The 17,850-nt window shown below is 44.8% G+C and overlaps 1 protein-coding gene across 16 annotated transcripts in view; it reads right to left on the reverse strand.

Moving 5' to 3' along the window:
- tbc1d5 (TBC1 domain family, member 5) overlaps window positions 1–17,850 on the reverse strand; it is a 538,200-nt gene that overhangs the window by 205,928 nt on the left and 314,422 nt on the right. For all 16 annotated transcript variants that reach the window (XM_069913037.1, XM_069913049.1, XM_069913042.1 and 13 more), the window contains one exon: window positions 12,918–13,090. In XM_069913037.1, coding sequence (XP_069769138.1) covers window positions 12,918–13,090 — 173 coding nt within the window. The remainder of the gene's footprint in view (window positions 1–12,917; window positions 13,091–17,850) is intronic.

A 17,850-nucleotide genomic window follows, 5' to 3' on the forward strand; every position in this document is an offset into this window, starting at 1 on the left:
TCACTTACAATCTAAGGAAGAAACACGACACATTCATAAGAGTGTGGCAACCTTACTTGAAATACACAGATAGATTAGCACCCCCTCTTCGAAACAGGGGTACGATAGCATTCCGTCCTAGCAGGGAAACAAAAGTGACCAAGAAAGTGGGACATGGTGCACGCAAAGTACTTTTTTAGTTTAGTTTTAAGGTTTATTTTTTAGCCTTTGTTATTTAGCCATCTTGGATGTTTCCTTTTCCAAGGTTTTTGTAATGGTCTATGACCCCACTGGAATTTGTATCTGTACAATTTAATTGACTGTTTTTTCAGTAGGATAAGGGTGGGGGTGGGGAGGTGGGAATAAACACACACTCTGCATATTGTATGATTGTTGAAAGATTATACTGTTTCTTTGAATTTTGCGAGTATGAAAATCAAAAAATTTTCAAAAAAAAAAGAAATGTGATAGGTGTCACCAGGCTCTTTAGGAGAAATAAAAATCACTGTCACTACCCTGAGTGAGACAAGGTGGTTATCTGCAGAGAAAAGGTGGAGGAACTCCATCATTTTTGAGAAAATAGTGACAGATATTGTCTTTGCAATTAAATCAAGCTCATCAGTCAGCTTTCAGAATTCCATGCAGAAATCAATGATACTTCATCAGCAATAACCAGAGTGCATATGTGTCAATGTTTGATGGTGAATAGAATGCCATGAAATCACTCAACTCAGAGCTTGACCGTGCCTCAATCGATATCCCCACAGAGGACATTCTCCCTGGAAATGGCATGAATATGATCTTTGAAATGGTTCTTCTGGAATGAAGTCCTGCTTAGCATATGTACAAAACATGGCCTAGTTATCACAGGCATTATACATGATCCAGACATAAATGGGATTAAGGTGGCCCAGGTGGAGCACAAAATCAACCTTTTTGCTGACGATGTGTTGGTGTATTTGACGGACTCCAAGGGGTGGGGTTTCTAAGGACCACACTGGAGAATTAAAAGAAGGATTTGGGGTGTAAGGTAAATTTGGATAAAAGTGAGATAATGCCTTTGACAAATGGGAGATTATGGACACTACCAACAAGGAAATAAATTCAAATGACATCACATTTCTTTATTTGGTTATTCAGTGTCTGTTATTCATCTAAGTGTGAACATTTCTATGATTCAAAGATCACATTTTTGTCATTTAAACCACAGAAAGTGTGATCTATACAAGAGTGCAATGTTTAGTAATGCAAAAGATAGATGCTGCAGATGTAGAAACCTGAAAACGATTAGGTGTTGGGAATACTGAACTGGGCCAGTTTTTATGAATGGAAAGTGCTTATTTCTTGTATAGTTTCTCCTCTCTGTACTTCCCTACAATCTATACTTATTACATCCGGTACCGCACGGATGGCAGTCTCTTCAATCTGAGGCGCCTGCAAGCTCACACCAAGACACAAGAGAAACTTGTCCGTGAACTACTCTTTGCAGATGATGCCGCTTTAGTTGCCCATTCAGAGCCAGCTCTTCAGCGCTTGACGTCCTGCTTTGCGGAAACTGCCAAAATGTTTGGCCTGGAAGTCAGCCTGAAGAAAACTGAGGTCCTCCATCAGCCAGCTCCCCACCATGACTACCAGCCCCCCCCCACATCTCCATCGGGCACACAAAACTCAAAACGGTCAACCAGTTTACCTATCTCGGCTGCACCATTTCATCAGATGCAAGGATCGACAATGAGATAGACAACAGACTCGCCAAGGCAAATAGCGCCTTTGGAAGACTACACAAAAGAGTCTGGAAAAACAACCAACTGAAAAACCTCACAAAGATAAGCGTATACAGAGCCGTTGTCATACCCACACTCCTGTTCGGCTCCGAATCATGGGTCCTCTACCGGCACCACCTACGGCTCCTAGAACGCTTCCACCAGCGTTGTCTCCGCTCCATCCTCAACATCCATTGGAGCGCTTACACCCCTAACGTCGAAGTACTCGAGATGGCAGAGGTCGACAGCATCGAGTCCACGCTGCTGAAGATCCAGCTGCGCTGGATGGGTCACGTCTCCAGAATGGAGGACCATCGCCTTCCCAAGATCGTGTTATATGGCGAGCTCTCCACTGGCCACCGTGACAGAGGTGCACCAAAGAAAAGGTACAAGGACTGCCTAAAGAAATCTCTTGGTGCCTGCCACATTGACCACCGCCAGTGGGCTGATAACGCCTCAAACCGTGCATCTTGGCGCCTCACAGTTTGGCGGGCAGCAACCTCCTTTGAAGAAGACCGCAGAGCCCACCTCACTGACAAAAGGCAAAGGAGGAAAAACCCAACACCCAACCCCAACCAACCAATTTTCCCTTGCAACCGCTGCAATCGTGTCTGCCTGTCCCGCATCGGACTTGTCAGCCACAAACGAGCCTGCAGCTGACGTGGACTTTTTACCCCCTCCATAAATCTTCGTCCGCGAAGCCAAGCCAAAGAAGAAGATACTTATTTGCTCTCATCTACTCCTAGTTCAATCCTTTACTACCTATCAAAGGTAGTGCTTGGGAACTAAATATACGAGGACACTTGATTTTTTGGAAAGGACAGAGAAAATGGACAGGGGTGTAAAGTGGATAGTAATCCTTTACAATAATGTAAGATACAAGGTATAATGGAAAATGATTTGGGCTTGGAAAGTCAGTAGACAGCAGAAGGCAGAAAAATGGACAAGATTTGGAGTTGAATAAAGTATTGGTGAAGAAATCAGAGGGGCATTTAGCAAAAGCAGTTCAATCATCCAGCATCATTTTAATCTTTGTATAGATTAGAAAAATAGTATTGATCAAATATGGATTAAGGTTGATTTCACAGGCTGCATTTAGCAGTTTCCTTGAGACACACGTCTTGGAATCAGACAGTCAAAATCAGAGGAAAACAAAATTAACCCACTGGTTCTTGCTCCAGATCTTTGTTCAACATCACAGCAACTGAAGTCTGTCATGTCTCCAATCAATTTCAGATATTACCTTGTGTAATAAGACGGGGTTTATCCTTAATTTCCAGGAAAGGGAACTTTGGAGAAAGGAGATTATTAAATGTTAGATGTTTACTTCACATAAAAATGCAGGATATTGGAGTTGGCCATTTAATCCTGTCCAATTGTTAATATAATCGTGGCTCATCAGGACTACGGGAAAATGAGGAGCGAGAGGGAGGGACTGATGGCATTGTTCCACTAGTAGGACCAAAAGCCAACCAGTCCACAGGACCTTCACATCAACATTTTCCAGGTCTTAAAGTGGTGGCACAGTGTTACGTTCCAAGATTCATTATGTTTTGGATTTATCCCAATGAATTGGAATTAAATAAATGTATCAATGCTCCAGAAGAAAATGAGACAAACCAGTTAGTGAGATGACAAATGTCAGGAAAATCCTGAAACTTATTGTGAAGAACAGCACAGTGGACACAGTTGTATGAACATTCATTACTACTGCAATTGTTTTAAAGTCAGCACACAACCAAATGAGAACTGGAGACAACTTTCACCTATTCAAGAAAAAAGATAATCTTAAAAAAATAAATCAGTATCCTTATACCTATGCCTTAATACCCAATACTGTAACAGCTCATTAGTTTTAAACATACGACTCAATAAATATTAAATTTAACTTTGCAGTAATAACAGTATAAGCCCGCTCTGCTGTCCATCATGTCATGATGTCATCCCATATATATATATATATATCTCTCTGAATGTTAGTAGCCATGTTAGTCTGATGGTATTAAAGAATGAGAAAAGCACCACGTCTCCGAGTCCTAATTGAGTAAATGCATACATAATTCAGAGCCAGCTCTTCAGCGCTTGACGTCCTGTTTTGCGGAAACTGCCAAAATGTTTGGCCTGGAAGTCAGCCTGAAGAAAACTGAGGTCCTCCATCAGCCAGCTCCCCACCATGACTGCCAGGCTCCCCACCATGACTACCAGACCCCCACATCTCCATCGGGCACACAAAACTCAAAACGGTCAACCAGTTTACCTACCTCGGCTGCACCATTTCATCGGATCCAAGGATCGACAACGAGATAGACAACAGACTCGCCAAGGCAAATAGCGCCTTTGGAAGACTACACAAAAGAGTCTGGAAAAACAACCAACTGAAAAACCACATAAAGATAAGCGTATACAGAGCCGTTGTCATACCCACACTCCTGTTCGGCTCCGAATCATGGGTCCTCTACCGGCATCACCTACGGCTCCTAGAATGCTTCCACCAGCGTTGTCTCCGCTCCATCCTCAACATTCATTGGAGCGACTTCATCCCTAACATCGAAGTACTTGAGATGGCAGAGGCCGACAGCATCGAATCCACGCTGTTGAAGATCCAACTGCACTGGGTAGGTCACATCTCCAGAATGGAGGACCATCACCTCCCCAAGATCGTGTTATATGGTGAACTCTCCACTGGCCATCGTGGCAGAGGTGCACCAAAGAAGAGGTACAAGGACTGCCTAAAGAAATCTCTTGGTGCCTGCCACATTGACCACCGCCAGTGGGCTGATATCACCTCAAATCGTGCATCTTGGCGCCTCACAGTTCGGCGGGCAGCAACCTCCTTTGAAGAAGACTGCAGAGCCCACCTCACTGACAAAAGACAAAGGAGGAAAAACCCAACCCCCCAACCCCAACCAACCAACTTTCCCCTGCAACCGCTGCATCCGTGTCTGCCTGTCCCTCATCGGACTTGTCAGCCACAAACGAGCCTGCAGCTGACGTGGACATTTACCCCTCCATAAATCTTTGTCCGCGAAACCAAGCCAAAGAAGAAGAAGAAGAAAGATACACAACAGTGCTGTTGAGTAATGAAACGAACCCTATGGGTGCTCCATGCACCAGCTGGGTAAAGAAGCAAAAGGATAAATGTAAAAAGTAACTACCTAATGAGCTCCGTGAGTTCCCGACCAAAGATCAAAGTGAGGGTGCACCAAGATGGCGGAGGCAAAGTTTGGAGAATTCAACGAAGCAGATGAAAGTTGGGGTTTAACAGTAGAATGGTTTAACCACTACTATGTAGCCCATAATATTATTAAAGCTTCAGTAAACTGAAAACGTGCCATATTTCTCATTATAATGGGCAGTAAAACATTCGATCTCCTTAAAAACTTGCTGTCCCTGGAGGACCCAGGGATAAAGACATACACTGAGTTATGCACAACACTGGGGAACCACTTAAGTCCCAGACCGCCGGTTATGGCAGAAAGGCACTGATTCTATGAAAGGAAACAAATACCAGCGAAGGCAGTAAGTGAATACCTGAATATCAGCATTGTGTAAACTGTCCAAGCACTGTCACTTTGAGCAGTTTCTGACCCAAGCACATTGAGACAGATTGGTGATAGGGCTGGCAGATTACCAGGCAAAGCAAAACTTACTGGCAAGAGAAAACGAAGTAACTCTTGAGATTGCATATAGAATTGCCTGCTGCTTGGAAATGCCAGACAAAAATTTGAATGTGGGCAAACAAGACCTTCTGATCGGGACGTTTTCCTGCCAACAGTGCTTCCGTTCCGAGAAATACAACCATTGTCCAAAAAACTGTTTCTTAAAAAATTCCAGAAGCCACTGCTGCAATAAAAGGGGACATATCAAAGAGAAAAGGACGTATCAAGGCAAGATGTCCAATTAAAGAAACCATAAAATGCAGCTGGACTCAAAATGCTGATAACTACCCAGCCGAGGTCAAAATGCTAGCAAAGAGAGAGACTGGCCCTGACAACGACCATGGCAACAGCTCTGAAGAGGACGAAACAACAGCTGCAGTCCCACATAACCGAAGGATAAATGAAAAAAACGCAGCGATTTATATTCAACTGAAAATAAACAACGAACCTCTGAAAATGGAGCTCGACAGAGGACCTGCAGTGTCTCTAATGCCATTACATTTAAAGCAATGCTTGCTACCACACCTTCTGGTGAAAACAGCTGAAGTAATACTGAGATATGTTACTGGAGACAAAATCAAAATGTTTGGGAAATGTACGGTCAAGGTGCAATACAAGCAACAACCACCAAAAACATTATCGCTCTACATTGTAGATACCCAGGGACCAGCACTTTTCAGAAGAAACTGGCTACAACACATTCCCCTAGACTGGCTGTAGATCGGATCAATACTGACTAAACCACAAAGACAACACCCAGCCAGAACTCAGCCAGATCCCCAACGACCACGCTGTGGTCTTCCAACAAAGGTTGGGAAAGATCAAAGGGGTTCAAGCCTAACAGCAATTAAAAGAAAATATGGAACCAAAGTTCATCAAAGCCAGAACAGTTCCATTTGCAATGAAAGGAAAAATTGAAGCCGAGTTAAATAGCTTGAAAGATGAAGGCATATTAGAACCAATAGAATACATCAAAAGTGGTACTGGAATACAGAAACTAAAAACACAGTCAATCGACTAAAAGAGATATTAACGTCAACAAATGAGGTTCTGATCCACTACGACCCAAACAAGGAAGTGATTCTAGCCTTTGATGTTTCACCAGTAGGACTGGTAGCAGTATTGTCCCAAATAACAGAGAAGGGTGAGCAACCAGTGGCATATGCTTCATGGACATTAATATAAGCGAATGCAATTCCACACAACTGGAAAAAGAAGGATTAGCAATAATTTTTGGTGTAAAAAGATGGGCAGCACGGAAAACAAACGGTGAGATTCACATTTGTTGCGATTACAAAGTCACCATCAACCAGGCACTAAAAGTACTTGAATACCCCAAGCCCAAAACAGAAGAACTATTCCAAGCACAAAATGGAGGGAAAAAGTTCATAAAACTAGATTTGTCACAAATAGAGTTGGATAAAGAATGAAGCCAATTTGTGACAATCAGTACCCTCCTGGGACTGTTCACCTATACACACATGTTATACGGAATCTCAGCAGCACCTGTGATTTTTTCAAGCTACAATGGACAAATTACTACATGGAATAGCAGATGATATCATCTTCATGGGCCGAGACGACAAGGAACACTTACAAAACATTGAAAAGGTCCTAAACAGACTACAACAGGCCAATGTACGATTACGACAGGATAAATGTGTCTTCATGCCACCCTCAGTGACATACTTGGGATTTACAATCAACAAGGAGGAGCAGCCACAGAAGCCGTTTGCAAAGCCCCATATCCAACCATCAAGTCGGAATTACAGTCCTTTCTAGGAGTCATAAATCTCTATCGGAAACATATCCCTAACGTGTCTATACTATGCAGCCCCCTAAACCACTTATTTGCAAAAGATCAAAAATGGTACTAGAATACAGAAACTAAAAACACAGTCAATCGACTAAAAGAGATATTACGCACAACTGGAAAAAGAAGGATTAGCAATAATTTTTGGGGTAAAAAGATTCCACCAATATCTCTGCTGAAGAACATTCCCCCTAATCACTGACAACAAACCTCTAAGTTTGATTCTGGGCCCCCACAAAGGGATACCAATAGTAGCTGCAGCCAGAATTCAAAGATGGGCCATGCTACTCGCCGCATACAACTACAAGGTAAAACATAAACCGGGAACACTCAACAGCCATGCGGATGCTTTATCACACTTAACCACTACCTGAAACTGAACAAAAAGAAGACATTATTAAATGGACAGCAGAAGCAGCAACTATCAACCAAGAACAACTGCAACAACTCCCCATTACAGCCCAGATGAATTGGCAAACCCAAAATAAGCCCACATTAAGCAAAGTCTTATATTTCACCCTTAATGGATGGCCAGAGTCTGAGTTCTTACCAAAAGACCTGAAAGCTTTATTTCACATGCTGCCATGAACTATCAGTTGAAGAAAGATGTTTACTTTGGGGTACCTGTACAATTGTCCGGCCCAAATGACAGAACTTTGGTGGCTTACCACTAAGCAGGTGGAGGTTCACCGTCTCATCCCTCCAAACTGCCATCCTGGGTGCAGACTTCCTATTCGGTGGACATTTGAGGTAGTCGCCTGGTGGACGCCCGTACCTTCCAGGCCGTTTGCCTCGACGCCTCCCGCTCGGAGCAACCGGAGATGGCCACGATCAGCACGCCAATCGACGAGTTCCAGCGAATCCTGGACGAATTCCTGACACTCATCAAGCCACAGTTCTCCACTGCCACGCTGCACCATGGGGTGTTCCACCACATCCCCACCCAGGGCCCACCGGTTCACGCCAAGGCACTCCGGCTCCTGTCTGACAAGCTCCAGGTGGTGAAGGAGAACTTTTTGCATCTGTTGGAACTGGGGATCATTCGGCAATACGACAGCCCGTGGAACTCGCTGCTCCACCCAGTTCCGAAAGCCTCCGGCGGTTGGCGTCCCTGTGGAGACTATCGACTGCTTAACGAGGCAACAGTTCCTGACCATTACCCCACCCTCACATCCAAGACTTTACGGCCAACCTGCATGGTGCGAGGGTTTTCTCCAAGGTTGACCTGGTGCTTGGATATCACCAGATCCCGGTGCACCCTGTGGACATACCCAAGACCCCCTTTGGCTTGTTTGAGTTCCTGCGCATGCCGTTCGGGCTCAAGAACGCCGCTCAGACCTTCCAGCGCCTCATGGACTCTGTGGGCATGGACTTGGATTTCGTCTTTATTTATGTGGATGACATCCTCATCGCAAGGACCAGGCACAACACAAGGCCCACCTACGCGCCCTTTACTCCGGGCTAGCCGATTTCGGCCTTACCATCAACCTGGCTAATTGCCAGTTCAGGAAAGAGTCCATGCAGTTCCTGGGCCATACCATCACGGCCGAAGGAGCCACGCCCACTGCTGCGAAGGTCACCGCTATCAGGGAGTACCCACGCCCGGACAGCCTCAAGGGGCTGCAGGAGTTCGTGGGTATGGTCAACTTTTACAACCGCTTCATCCCGGGAGCCGCACGCATCATGCAGCCACTATTCACCCTCATCGCAGCCAAGCACAAAATGCTTGCTTGGAACCCAGAAGGCTGCACCACATTAGAGGCCACCAACGACGCCCTCGCGAAGGCCACCATGCTCGCCCACCCGCACACTGACCTGCATGTGGCACTCTCTGTCGATGCCTCTGCCACAAATGTCGGTGCCATCCTGGAGCAGCAAGTGAATGGACATTGGAAGCTGCTGGGATTCTTTTGCTGCCTGCTCCACCTGCCGGATGCAAGTATAGTGCCTTCAACCTCGAGTTACCTGGTGGTGTGGCATTTCTGTTATTTTTTTGGAGGGGAGAACCTTTACCATCTTCACCGACTACAAACCCCTCACCTAGGCGCTCGTAATGGCAAAGGATCCCTGGTCGGCCCGCCAGCAGTGCCACTTCTCCTTCGTGTCGGAGTTTACCACTGACATTTGCACAAAGCAGGGAAGGACAATGTGATTGCTGATGCACTCTCGTGACCGGCCATCTGTGCGCTGACGCCCGGCCTTGATTTTGGCCAGCTTGCCCGGGACCAGAAGTCTGATGATGAGACGAGGGCCTTCAAGACTGCCATCATGGGCCTGGGTTCCGAGACCTCCCAACTCCGAGCGGCGAAGGTACCATCCTGTGCAATATCTCCATGGGCAATCCACGACCACTGGTTCCGCAGCAGTGGTGCAGGCAGGTCTTCCGCCACATCCACGACCTTTCACATTCGTCCATCAGGTCCACGGTCTGGATGGTGGCAAAACAGTTCGCATGGCATGGGCTGCGGAAGCAGATCGCATGCTGGGCCAGAACATGCACCCATTGCCAGACGTCCAAGGTGCACAGGCACACCAGGGCGCCCGTACAGGAGTTCAAGTACATCCGGGAATGGTTCAGCCACATTCACGTGGACAACGTTACCTGTTTACGATGGTGGACCGCACCACTTGGTGGCCTGAGGCGATCCTGATGCCAGACGCCTCCACCGACTCCTGCTCCCAACAAGCACTGTTGCATGGTTTGGACGCCTGGTTCGGCGTCCCGGGTCACCTCACCAGCGATTGGGGCACCCAGTTCACATCTGCGTTCTGGGCACAGCTCACCAACAAGTTGGGGATCCAGCTACACCGCATCACGGCCTACCACCTGCAGGCCAATGGACTGGTCGAACATTTGCACCACCACCTTAAGTCGGCACTCATGGCCCACCTCACTGGTCCTGACTGGGCGGACGAACTGCCTTGGGTGCTCCTGGGCATCCGCTCCACTCCCAAGGAAGATCTGCAGGCGTCATCAGCTGAGCTGGTCTATGGTGCGCCACTGGCACTACCTGGTGAGTTCGTCAATGCACCTCACAATCACCAGCGGTCGCTGCACGAACTACTTCCTCACCTCAGGACTCGTTCAAACCCCCACTGCCATCCAGACATGGCACCCACCCGTCTCACATTCCCAGTGAACTGCTTTCCATGGAGTACGTATTTGTTTGGCGGGGCACGACCATGGCACCTCTGCAGCGACCGTACGAGGGGCCGAACAGGGTTGTACAGCATTCCGGCTCTACGTTCATGCTGGACATTGACAGCAGGCAGGAGCTGTTAACCGTGGACAGGCTGAAGCCAGCGCACGTCTATCCCACCGAAACCGTGGTCATAGCTCAGCCCAAGAAGTGAGGCCACCCAGCGAAAAAGGACATTGGCACCGGTTCTGGGGAGGGCTGTGTGGCGGCTCACCACTAGGCAGGCGAACCGGCCTTGCTTGTAAGCCACATGGTGTGGCAGCCGGCCAAATTGGTGCTGTTGGGGGTTTTCTCTTCCTTCCAGCATGGGGCTCAGAAGCCCACGCTGGAGGACCACGTGATGCCACGTCAGCACCCTCCAGCGTGGTTCTCAGCCAGGTTCGGGCTGGGAGTATAAGTGCAGCCCAGCAGCCGGCAATAAACTAGTCTGCTCACTGAGCTCAACCCGTCTGGTTGTGTGTGTTATTGCAGGAGCAGTGTAGCTGCTGCAACAGAACACCATATTATTAGAGCTGCACCACAACCATCCACGAATGGTATGAATGAAAGCGCTGGCCCAGATGCATGTTTGGTGGCCATCAATAGTCAAAGATATTGAAACAACAGTGAGAGAATGCAAAATATGTCAGGCAATGCAGCCGAAAGTGCCGCAGGCTGAGGCCAACTCGTGGAAATCGGATTCACGTAGACCTCGCGGGGCAATTCATGGGAGAGACTTTACTTATAGTGGTGGACATATTCCAAATGGCCACTAGTTTCACATATGAGAAACACCAAAACCGATTCTACAATTGAATGTCTATAAGCCATGTTTGCTACATATGGATTACCTCACAAACTGGTCACGGACAATGGACCCCAGTTTACATCAGAACCTTTCAAGAAATTTATGTGCGACAACAACATCAGATATATTTTCTCAGCATCCTATCGCCCGAGTACGAATGGGAGGTGGAATGCTTTGTGCAAACATTCAAAAAGGTGGTGAAAACCAAATAACACCTATACACCTCCTGGACTCACAGAATTTCAGATTTTCTACTGGGGTACAGAAACACACCACACTCTATCACAAAACGCACCCCAGCAGAATTGATGTTTGGCCGCAACCTGTGGACAAGACTGTTCACAGTTCACCCGGATCTGGGCCTCCATTTAGAAAAATCCACATCGCCACAAACTTTACCTAGAACACTTGGGGTGGGCAAGAGAGTACTGGCACAAGAATACAGAAAATACAAAACCCATGGGTGGTAGGGATGATCCTACAAAAGTTGAGCCCCTGTACATACTCTGTTCTAGTGGGGAATAGACTGTGGAAACGACACATTGACTAATTGTCTGACACCAAAGTCCATGAACTACCTACGACCTGGAGGAGGTAGAACCAGACCTGCCATGGCCACGGCAATCTAACCCCTTGGGCCGAGTGAAAGAGGGGCAGAGACGACTAGACTGTGACAAGCACCCAGCATGTAGAACCCCGGAGGCTACTGATGGCTGACAATTGCCGTCGACCCAAGTATCGGTGGGTCCCACCCAGAACAGCCCCGAGCCTCTAGCATCCCATGGCGAAGTGGTCCAAGAGAGAAAGAAGACCTATGTTCCATAATTATCATAATGTTCCTTTCCATATTATAATCACTCATTATATGTACTCTAATTTGCACTAATAGTCATGGGCCCGATGTACTAATGGTAGTTAGAGGGGACCCATTCAACATTTATTGCACAGGAGGAAGAGTGTTGTGTATAAGACCACCCTGCTGTACAACATGATGCCACATCATAATGTCACCCCCCCATATATATATCTCTGTATGTCAGTAGCCATGTTAGTCTAATGGTATTAAAGAATGAGAAAGCACCAAGTCTCCAAGTCCTAATTGTGCAAGTGCATACACAACAGATATTATTTCTATTTCGCAAGGCATTAGAATCCCTTCACATACTTTTTACTAATGGCATAAAAGTATACTTGAAAAATTTTTGAAAACCATTTCAAGTGAATTATATCAGTTCACATCCTTGCATTTCTTTGCTTTCTCACATTGCCAGAATAAATAAAAATAACCTTTGCTTTGATAATTGTGGAAACAGAGACAAACGTAATTTGACCTCTGCATTTCTTTTTTGCTCCACTGGAGCAAATCCATGGAGGTATTTTTTTTCTACGTCTTAGTTCATAAAATCACCATTTCTTACTCTAGAGTTCACTATTATATGGTGCTGTTTTTATGAAAAACACAAGAAAGGAGGTTTGTTCTCAGCTGGATGTACTCCAAACTGAAGGTGTACTGTACTACAAGCATATTGAACTTGAGTTTTGAAATCATGACATATGTAAATTTTGGAAGCTGAATCTCGTGTGAACGCAAGTATATAAACATGTTTACTATTTGCAACAAGGGATGAGTTTGTGTCCAATGATATTTTAGATAACATGCATGAGGAAAAACTTTTTAACAGAGCAAACCAGATAACATTAAAAAGCATCACTTACATTCCATAAATCTGAGGAGCTATTTCCAGTCGATTAAGGTGCATGTAAAGCTCTGTGTCATATCTTTTTAGTAATTGATCTTGAATACGATTCACTTTAGAAACTATAGCAAGGGATGGTCCAAAATCTTGAGGTCTTGCAAATGGTACAGTTGTGACCATCTCTTCTTTACCCTAACAATGCAAAATGAACATCCAGATAAAAAAATTAAAGCTTTATTGCACATAAAAATATTGAATTGTATTTGGTACTTGTATAAACTGTATACATTTCTATTTTATCTCTATTTGTTCCAATTAATGCAACTAAATGAGATTTCAAGCCTGTAACATGTAATCGTATCTGATACTGTGACTAAAGTATCTTTGGTTACAAAATGATGAATGGTAAGCCACTTAACCTGAAGAGGAAAATAATCTTCTGCCTGTCCATCCATTTATTTGCCCACCCATCTAATTTATCAATCTATGTAATCGTTCATTTGTCAATTTGTTTATCAATTTATTACTTTAATCAATTGATTTTGACTTGCTTTTTTCCTAACACATAATTTAAGTTAGCACTGTCCTCATCACCTGCTTTAAATGCTCATTCCTAGTGCTATTACCAGTTTAATTTGTCAGCCTGTTCCCAGGTCATCAAGCACGCTTGTAAATAACTAATGTCAATACAGTTAATGGAGCAAATTTAAAATCAGCTTCTTAGCTTATCTATAAAGCAAAAGTATTGAAACAAATAGTATTGTTTGTTTACTGATATAAATGCAAAATTGTGAAAATTCCATTTCCAACAGTACATGTTCTACACAAAATGAAAACACAAGATTGTACAATGCAATAAACCCTCCTAAACTACTAATTGTAGAGAATAAGCTTCATAGTAGTGTGACAGATTATACATATGTTTTTGAGAGATAAATTGGAGCAGATCTTTTAGTGTAGGTCACATATACACACTTCAAAACAGATCTTATTTAAAATACTGGAGATCTACTCAAGCCAGACAGGCTGGCTCCGAGAGCCTTTCAAAAGCATTGGGGGAGTGCCCAGGAAACTTAAATAATGGATTGCTGTTTTGAAAAGCAACAGATGAAAGAAGGAGGAGTAGGTTCAGAGCTGCAGGCTATCTGGGAGTGCTGTTTGCTGTTCAAAGAGGGCCATGTAGTTTTTTTGCAAGCAGAGAGGGAGTCAAACAGGTTTTTCTCTGTGTGTGTGTGTGTGTGTGTGTGTGTGTGTGTGTGTGTGTGTGTGTGTGTGTGTGTGTGTGTGTGTGTGTGTGTGTGTGTGTGAGAGAGAGAGAGAGAGAGAGATCAGTTCTGCAGTTTTACAGTTAGCAGCAACAGGTGGGACTGGAACAGGACAAGCTGGCAAGCTTGTAGAAAACCCCATTTTGCAGACAGGTTGTGAATTCTTGGTTCAGCCTGGTCAAAGCCCTTGTAGTCCATACAAGAAGAGAGGACTGGCTGCTTAATGTTTCACTTGAAATAAGGGAAACAAAAAGGATTTCTGTGGTGACCTGAAGGAAAGAAGTTATCATCTAGAAAACCCTGATGGGGAAAGTTTCTTTAACAAAACACTGACGTGGCTGATTAAAATGGATTAGTTTATGTCCAGGAACAACAAATCTCTCTCTGAAAACCATCAAGAACCTTCCTGAGCAGTAACCATTTACCTTTCAAAACCAAAACCTGGTGAAATTCATAAATGTTAAATTCTGTGCACAGTATAAGAATTGCCTGCAACCAGTGAACTTGGAGGAATGAGAAGTGAGATTGGACTGTGAATTAAAGAACTTTTCTAAACACACACATATTGCATACACATGCGCTTAGAATTAGAAGGGGGTTGTTAGGTTTGTTAAGTCAATAGTAATAAATGAGAGTTTGATGCTGTTTTCATGTATAAAGATAATTAAAAGGAACTTTTGTTTAAGTAACCATTTGTCTTGGTGAATATCTATTGCTGCTGGGTTTTGGGGTCCTCTGGGCTTGTAACAGTAGTCAGAGCAATACAAATTTCATTGAAGTTTCAGGCCTTTAACAGTCTAAGCTGTTGTCAAGTTATTGATTCTCAAGGAGAGGATACTTACTTCTCACTGACAATCAACATAGGACTCAAGGATGAGTGCTTAGCCCACTGCTCTACTCTCTCTACACCCTTAACAGTATGGCTAGGCACAATTAAATGCATCTACAAATTTGCCGACACAGTCAGCAATAAGGAAGGGTACAGGAGTGAGATAGATCAGGTAGTTGAATGTTGTCACAACAACCCTTGCACACAACATTAGCAAAACTAAAGAACTGATTGTGGACTTCAGGAAGAGGTCATCAAGAGAACACGAACCAGTCCTAATCATCTCATGGAATATTGGACAATGCTATCTCTGATCCCCCCAGAGAGACATACTGCACTTGTTGACCATGTGTCCAAGAAGTGGGCGTTGTGGCACTCCAGGAGTACTGACTCACTGGAGAGGGTATGTTGTGTGAAGAGAAAGGAGGGTACATATTTTTCTGGTCCAGCAGGGCCAAAGAGGGAAAAAGAGAATGTATTGTGCTTGGCTATCAAGAACTGCCTCGCAGCAAAGCTACCAATTCTGCCTGTTGCTGTACATGAGCGAAACCAGACCTTGCGAATACCCTCTGCAAGTACCTCCTCATCATAGTCAATGTTTACACCTCAACTTTGACTAATCCCAGTGAAGCCAAGGAGGCATTTTGCAGTAAATTGAAAACAAGCATCAGTAGCGTGGCAACTTCCTATAAACTGTTTTTGCTGGGAGACTTTAATGCTTGGGTTGGCAAGGAGTCCCCTGAGTGGCCTGCTGTGATTGGATGCCAAAGGATTGGCAACAGTAACGGTCTACAGCTTCTCTCAATGTGCACAGAATTCAAACTGTGCATTAGTAACACACTTCAGATTGCCAAACAAGCTCAATTGCACATGGATGCATCCCGAGCTAAAAGCTGGCACCTCATTGACTAGGTCACCACTTGATGAGACATCTCCGACGTTCGTATCACCAGAGTTAAGTGTGGAGCTGAGTGCTCAACTGATCATCAAATGGTGTGGTCGGATCTATGTTTATTGCTCAAACCTCCATGCAGACTGATTGCTGCTGAACCACCCTAAAAGCTGAACAGCACCAAATTCAAACACCGTGAGTGTGTTGTTGCCCTGAAATCCTCTATGGAAACTTCTCTAAACAGACTGGTTGAGAATCCACCAGACGATATTACTGAGCACTGGAATGCTTTCAAAGAAATGATCTACAGCGCTGCCCAGGGCACCTGGGGGAAAGTCAAGCGCAAGTTTGATGAGGACTGGTATGATGAGAGCAACCAATCTGCACAAGACCTACTAAGAGCTAAGGCAGTTGCACACCAAGCTCGACACCCAAACTCAAGTTTCAAAAAATGTGCCTTTTTGAGTGCAAAATCATCTATACAGAGGCAGCTCAGAGTTATGAAAGACCAAGGCCAAGGAGTTACAAGCCTTCACTGACTGTAATGATTCAAGAAGTTTCTATGAAGCAATCAAGGTGGTGTATGGTCCATCAAAGCAAGGTTCCTCACAATTCCTGACCAACGACAGTATATCCATCTTCACTGAGAAGTCAGAGCACATGAGAAGATGGAAAGAACACTTCTATGGGCTATTGAATAGACCAGGAACCACCACCGATGAAGCACTGGGCAGAGTACACCCTCGACCCATATTGTTCGAACTCCTTGCGCTCCATCAAACAGCTAAAACCCAACAAAGCACCAGGGCCTGACGGTATTGCAGCTGAGATCTACCAATATGATGATAAAACATTGACATCATGGCTACATCAGCTGTTCACAAGTTGTGGGGAGCTGCAGAACCACCACAAGATTTCAAAGACATTTCAGTCATGAGCATCTACAAGAACAAGGGAGACTAGAGAGATTGAAACAATTATCATGGCATCTCCTGTCATTTTCAAGAAAATGTCTTGTGAAGATCATCCTTAGACATTTGGTGTCTAACATCAATGATAACATCCTTCCAGAAAGTTAGTGTGGTTTTCAAACAGGCTGTAGTTCAGAGGATATGATCTTCTCACTGAGGCAGCTCCAAGAGAAATGTCTTGAGCAGCAGAGATATGTCACATATGTTGATTTAACCAAAGTTTGACACTGTTGATAGAGACAGCCCGTGTTCTCTATTCTGTTCCCCACCCCCCTCCCCACATCTAAACATCACCCAACAGTTCCACAAAGGTATGGAAGGTCGCATCAATATGTGTAGTGAGTTGTCAGACCCATTTCCTATCAATAACAGAGTAAAAGAGGCTTGCGCTTTGGCTCCTACTCGGTTTGGACTATTCTTCGCTGCTATTCTTCAGGATGCCACATCAGACCTGAAGTTAAGGGTCTTCCTACAAATGAGAGGCGACGGCGGAATCTTCAACTTCGCAAGACTGAGAGTAAAAACAAAACTCCAGGGCATTGTGGCGCACGAGCTACAGTTTGCTCATGGCTGTGCATTGGTTGCCCACTCTCAAAGACTTACAGGAGATCACCAGTCACTTTGTTAGTGTTGCCAAGACTGACAAACCAGCCCCTGGCACAAGCTACGAAAAACCAACTGTCCTCATTGATGACACTCGGCTCAATGCTGCCAAAAGGTTACTCTACCTAGGCAGCAACAATAACCTCCTCAGCTTCTCTAGATGTAGAGATTGAGTCAAGAAACAGAAAGACCAAAAAAAAAATTGATACAAAGTGCTCTGTAAAAGGGGAAGTTTGATTTCCTGTATTGATCATAAAGCACGAGTGTGTAAAATCAAAAATAAAATTTTAAAAATCAGAAAGCCCTGCTTTGCCTTTGGTCAGCTGAAAGATCAGGTTTGGTCACAGAACATCAGGTTGGCCACCAAGTGCAAGGTGTACAGGGCCATTGTC

Source organism: Narcine bancroftii, chromosome 1 (assembly GCF_036971445.1).
Source record: "Narcine bancroftii isolate sNarBan1 chromosome 1, sNarBan1.hap1, whole genome shotgun sequence".
Classification (NCBI taxonomy): Eukaryota; Metazoa; Chordata; class Chondrichthyes; order Torpediniformes; family Narcinidae; genus Narcine; species Narcine bancroftii.